The sequence below is a fragment of the Ursus arctos genome, unplaced genomic scaffold, assembly GCF_023065955.2.
Source record: "Ursus arctos isolate Adak ecotype North America unplaced genomic scaffold, UrsArc2.0 scaffold_28, whole genome shotgun sequence".
In the NCBI taxonomy this organism is placed as follows: Eukaryota; Metazoa; Chordata; class Mammalia; order Carnivora; family Ursidae; genus Ursus; species Ursus arctos.
This window is the reverse complement of record NW_026622963.1, coordinates 9,790,563-9,796,562: the sequence shown is the minus strand read 5'-3', so window position 1 is coordinate 9,796,562 and position 6,000 is coordinate 9,790,563. Positions and strand designations below refer to the sequence as shown.

General features: G+C 58.6%; 1 protein-coding gene across 2 annotated transcripts in view; it reads right to left on the bottom strand.

Annotated features, from left to right (window-relative positions):
- Window positions 1-893: 893 nt before the first annotated feature.
- The window catches only part of ARID3B (AT-rich interaction domain 3B), a 110,120-nt gene continuing 105,013 nt past the window's right edge, over window positions 894-6,000 (bottom strand). Inside the window, exons 8-9 of one of the 2 annotated variants that reach the window (XM_044391932.3) lie at window positions 5,355-5,456; window positions 894-3,339 (exon numbers count right to left, since the gene is read on the bottom strand). In XM_044391932.3, coding sequence (XP_044247867.2) covers window positions 3,176-3,339; window positions 5,355-5,456 — 266 coding nt within the window. In that variant the 3' untranslated portion in view covers window positions 894-3,175. The remainder of the gene's footprint in view (window positions 3,340-5,354; window positions 5,457-6,000) is intronic. The other variant, XM_048221740.2, reaches the window with a different exon arrangement.

Genomic DNA, 6,000 nt, shown 5'->3' with positions numbered 1-6,000 from the left:
TGTGATACCAACTACTGGTTACCAGTTATTAAAGGACTAGGGGTGCCTGACTGGCTCAGGTGGAGTGGGCAACTCTTGATCTCAGGGTTGTGGGTTTGAGCCCCACGTTGGGTGAAGAGATTACTTTTTTAGAAAGCACTAAAAAGGCACCTGGGAGGCTCAGTCAGTTAAGTGTGATCCTGAGGTCCTGGGACTGAGCACCGAGTTGAGCTCCCTGCTCTGTGGGGAGTCTGCTTCTCCCTCCCCCCCCACTTCTGCTCTCTCTTGCTCAAATCAATAAATATTAAAAAAAAAAAAAAGCACTAAAGGACTGATCATTTCTTTCAAAAGGTGTTTAGAGATCAGTGAGAGAGTGGGGCGCCTGGGTGGCTCAGTCATTAAGTGTCTGCCTCTGGCTCAGGGCGTGATCCCAGGGTCCTGGGATCGAGCCCATCAGGCTCCTCTGCTGGGAGCCTGCTTCTTCCTCTCCGACTCCCCCTGCTTGTGTTCCCTCTCTCGCTGGCTGTCTCTGTCAAATAAATAAATAAAATCTTTAAAAAAAAGAAAGAAAGAAAGAAAGAAAGAAAGAGAAAGAAAGAAAGAAAGAAAGAAAAGAAAAGAAAAGAAAGAAATCAGTGAGAGAGGCTCAAGACTGCCCCAGTGTCTCCCTGACTTGCTAGCACTTCCAGAAGGCAAAGAGGTCCCCATTTGTGGGCCTAGGAGCGGCACGGACCAGTGAGGTGTGTATTGTTGTGGAGGAGGGCAGCTCCGGATCTCCCATGCTTTCCCTCCCTGCCCGTTTCTCTCGGTGGCACCAGAACCAGATCGCAGCCACAGGATGTGCATCACGGGTTGGGCACTCTGGGGTCTCGCTGCCCATTGGGAGAGTCACAGAAAGCACCTGAGAGACCTGCTTGTGTGAAGAGGTAGAGGTTTATTGAAATATAAACATTCGAGAACATGTAAGATAGAAAAAAACCACCACATATACAGACACTTGCTGCGAGAGGACGTCTGAGGTATTTATCACTGCCTAGGCTACCCATGTGCTAGCACATTTCCTGATCAGAGTACACATGGACGGGAGGGGAGGGCGGCCAGAGCGGCCCTGGCCCACAGCCTGCCCTGTGGCCTTCAGGGAAAGCTTCTCTTGCCTGGGGCCCTGCTCCTGGGACACCTGCTGGCATCCCCACTCATGGGCTTTCAAGCTGCCTGGGGATGGGGAGAGGATCCAATGACCAGAAAGCCACAGTGCGCTGTCCCTGCGTCCTCCGGCTGGGAAGAGTCCATCCTTCGTGACCAAACCCCTGAGAAAGACACACTGGCCAAATGTTGCGACACTTTCAAGTGCACCCAGCGCCAGCCAACTGGGCTCCTCCTGGCACCAGATCCCAGATGCCCTTCTCCACCCACCACCTGCGCTTACCTGGTGGGAAAGGTGGGGACGGCTCCTGAGGCCAGAAGAGGGTCAGGCCCCAGTGGACGGGGCTGTGTGAGTGTGTGTGTGAGAGCGAGTGTGCGGAAGGCTGGGGTGGGGAGCGAGAAGACGCAGTCCAGCAGAGCTGCAGCTTACCAGGCTGAGGTAGCTGTTTTGTGCTCAAGCTTTTGATTTCCCTTTCCTTTCGTAGACGGGGGCCGAACGCTAGCCGTGGGAGGGCTCCTGCCGGCGGCGTGGCCTGTCACACCAGAGCCCGATGACATCACAGTGGGTGGTGTTCTGAGCTCTGCAGGGCATACTCAATGAGAGGTGAGCCTTGTGTGACAATCACTCATCTTTCCAACATGGGAGCAGCCTGCCCCAGACCAGGGACACAGAGGAGGACGGAGTTCACAGCGTTCCTTATCCCCTGGGGTGGCTCAGCCTCTCCGGCCTGCCCCTACCCTGAGATGGGACTGCTGAGTGAAGCGCAAACGTTCTGGCCCCACCCTGGGGAGCCAGGGAGGGGTGCGGGACAAGCTCTGCTCCGCCAGGAAACGGGTCAAGGGCCATCTCCCAAACTGTGTGATCCCAGGACCCCACCTTCCTGAGCACAGGCCTCTCGTTCCCCCGCTTCCCCCGCCACTGTGATCCCTGAGTCATCTCTCCTGCCTGCCTCCCCGCCCCCTCACTGGGGTCTTAGTGAAGGGCTGGAGGGGCTGGGGTACCAAATGTTTGCTCGGTTTTGGGGGTGATCTGCTTTCATTTCTTTGGTGCTACAATAACAACAATAAAAATTAAAAACAAGAAAGTCAGCAAAACACATATAAAAAAGATTTCAGAGATGCAAATACTTCCTGAAGAATCAAACATCAACAATTACAAATCTGAGGTATTTCGACGAACCTGACATCAGCAGGTTTGGGGGTGCTAGGGCTGAGGTGGCCCCATGAGAAGGGAGGGCCCAAGGGACAAGTGGGCTGTTCTTGGGAAAGCTGGCCAACATGGGCGAGTGAGGGCGTGAGGTCTGGGAGGGCCAGAAAAGGGTCAGTGTGAAACGGGTGCCAGGGCCTGCCTGGGCAGCCCCCTGAGGCTCTGCCTCTCCCTCAGCAGGTACCCGGTAAGCCCTGGGACTTGAGGACTGCCCTCGTGTGCCCCTTCCTGGGAGCACTAAAAGGGGAGTGTGGGGCCCTGAGGACTGCTTCAAGACTTGAATGAGGCACCCACACCCCTGGAACCAAACATGGTAGGCAGGGTGGGTTAGGAGGGCCCCATCCCATGCTCAGCAGAGAAGGGCCGCGAAGGCATGGTCTTGGCCCCTAGTAGCCCCACGTGGGAGTTAAAGATTGGAGGACTGAGCAAGGGAAAAGGCCAGTGACCCTGGGGTCACGGCAGAAGGCAGGGGAAGGGCAATAAATTAAAGGGGAAGGGCTGTGGAGGGCCTCCAGCCCTGTGCCGGCTTACAGATTGTCAATACACTGTGCCCGGGACGGGAGGTGGCCTGGGAACCCGGGAGGAAGCTGGACGCCCGCAGACCCCGCCCGGTTCTCCAGGACGATCCCTGATTGGACAACGCTGCCCTGTCCTGCCCCTGCAGCTCTCCCTGTCCCCAGAGTACAGCAGGACCTGAACGGAGCCTGGACAGACGGACATGTCCAAACTCTCAACATCTGGCCAAATGGTGTTTGACATGGGCTCCGTGAGATGAGGTAAATTCTGTGCATCAACCTCCTCCGCTCTCGACAGGAGAGTGGGGTGCGGGGAGCCGGGTCCTGCCCCTCAGAGGGACCAGCTGGTGGAGGGCTCGGCGCTGGGGGTGCCCCGGGACGAGGTAGGACTTGGCGAGCAGTGAGAGCTGCTGCTGCCGCTGGCGCTGCCACCCACACTCTGGGGGGCGGGCCCCGCGATGAGGTGGACCACGGGCTTCTGGGCAAACAGCACACCTGGCGGGGGAGGGGGGAGCGAGTGTGAGCCGCTGAGGAGACGCGGCAGGCGTGCTGCCCCCGCACGTGTGCACCGCGCCGGCCACCGACCGCAGTCCGGAACACCTGCCCTCTCAGGTGCTCACGGGCCGGCGGGGGGGCAGAAGAGGTAAACCAGTGCTCTGCGGGTGCTGCTCCCCTCCCTCGGGGCTGGTGAGGACCAAGGGAAGGTGTCAGAAGGCAGGGGCGAGCCGGTCAGGAAAGGCTCCAGGGGAGAGCATGCCTGGGCTGGGCTGGCAGGAAGAGCAGCCGAAGGAAGGACTGGCGTGCCAGGCAGAGCTGTGACAGAGCTGCGGCGGGGAGGCTGCCTGGCAGCGTGGACTCAGGAGCAGGAGGAGGGGTGCCAAGGCAAGGCCTGGTGGCAGGTGAGGCTGGAGACACAGGAGGCCTGTATGCGTCTCAGGAGGCAGGTGTTACCCTACACCGCGGTAGCGGTGACGCCCCTGGACGTTTTAAGGGGAGGGACATGATGAGATCGGTGTTGTAAAATGCTCTCTGTGCGGCGGGGAGGAATCGGGGTGATGGAGGCCTGCAAGGAAGCTACTCCAACAGTGGGGAGAGGCCCAAACCAGCGTAGCAGCGGTGTGGGGTGGCAGGAGAGTGGGAGACGGCAGAGTAAGGGGGGTCTGCTCGGCTCTGGGGGCTCTTGGGAACAACTTCCTGGTTCCTGGCCTGCGCGACTTGCAAACCCACTGACAAAGGGCACAGGTGGGACAGGTTGAGGCAGGTGAGGTCCGGGGAACCTTCACCTCTGACTGCTCCCCATTCTGAGAGGACGTGCTATCTCCTCCTTTCTCCTGAGAGGATGAGAGGATTATCAGCTCCAGACACGAATCCCCTCCTTCTCTGCTTCCTCCGTGGACCCACTCACAGCCCCCAAGCCAAGCCTCCTAGACCATCGAACACCACCAGATGGCAAAGAGCACTTAGGCCTTGCCTGCTGGCTTGCTGGGGTCTCCTTGAGGGGCCCCCATGTCAGGCAGAGACCTCTGAATGTGGCCTCTGAAGCACCAGCCATGCGGTGACTGGCAAGGCAATCTGGCATCGCTCTTCTCTGTGGGCTGCCTCGAGGAACTCTGTCCCTTTCCTGGCTGCAACCCTGTGCCCACTGCTGGAGGCCCAGCAGAGATCCAGAGCATGAGGCCTGCCCCACGGGAGCCCAGCCCCCAGCCCCACCCCCAGGAGCATTCAAAGGGACAGAACATGCCCTGAGGATATGCCCCCAGGGAGATGGAAGGTGCGGCTTTAAAGTCTCTCCACCAGGCACCTCCCGGGCCCTGTGGCCCCACTCATCAAGCTACTCTTAGTAAGAGTCGCTGGGCTTGTTCTCAACCTCACACCTAAACCAAAGAAATGGGGGTGGGGAAAGGACTGGTTTCCAGCAACTGGAAAGACTTGGTAGAGGTGCTAAACCAACAGGCCAGCAAACAAACCACTGTCCAACTAGACTGAGAGGGACGACTGTGAAGGCCTGGGCAAAACCCTACAAATGGGCTGCTTCTGCCGCATTCAGATTCCTCTGCCTAAGTGCCAGCCCTTGGTCTCTTTTACAGAGAGGGAAAGACAGGCGGTGTTTAGGGAGAGCGGGGTCGAGCCGGTCCGAGAGCGGGTGTCACAGGACTGGGACAGCAGTGGCGGGGTGGCTTATGACACGATGTTTAGGGCATGGGTATGGAGTGGATTATGGGGCTTCACACTGAAGGACGGTTGCAATTAACGAGCCAGCCATTGGTCCAAAAGGGTCAGACAGAGGGTTTCTATCGTTCTGTCAAAGCGGGGGGGGTGGGGGTGGGGAATCTGTCCTCTGGTTGGTAACCCTCAGCTTCTCCTAGGCGGGAAAAACCACTTAACCTTTGGAACCTTGAGACTACATGCAAGAAAGCCTTCCTCAGGAAGGGGTTCAGACAGGAGGGTGATAAGTGGGGCCAGCCAGGGCTGCCACGCTGTGATCTCCCTCGGAGCTCCAAGAGCCTCACCCGCGTAGGTGGTGCCGTCGATGTCCACAGACATGCTGATGCTCCCGATGCTGCCTGGGGCCAGGTTCAGCGCTGCAGCCGAGGCCTCTGCTCTGTCTTCTGCTGGGGACAAGGGAGACAGCAGGCCCGGTCAGACTTCCCGGCACTGCAGTGTCCTCTCCGAGGCTCTCCCACTCTCCCGGACTGGCCACAGCTGGCCGAGGCCTCCCACTTCTAGAAAGCACCCGTACAACCTTCTCCTGAGCGTCAGGTCTGGCAAGAGAACCCAGGCTTGCCAATGTCCTATCGCTTGCTTTCTCCATTCTTTGCGGAGCCACTTACTTCCCCTGCTTCCTCTGCTGTCCAAGGAAAGGGATCACAGGCAACAAGGACCGACCCCGGCTCCTGGCTGTGCACTGATACTTTCAACGCGATTCAGCCAACCCTAACTAAGCACCCACCACCCATCGGGCTGGGGAACTCACTACCTCTGAGAACCCGCCTTTCTTCCTCCTCCCTTTAAGCGGACTGGGTCCTCAAGGAGAGGGTCTGCCTGCCCAGTGTGTGGCCCAGCACCTGTGACCCATTTCAACCCATTTGTGGAAAGCTGCAGGCGCTGGCACCTGGGGCTGCTGCTTGGCTCACCCCAGACTGCGCTTTCACCATG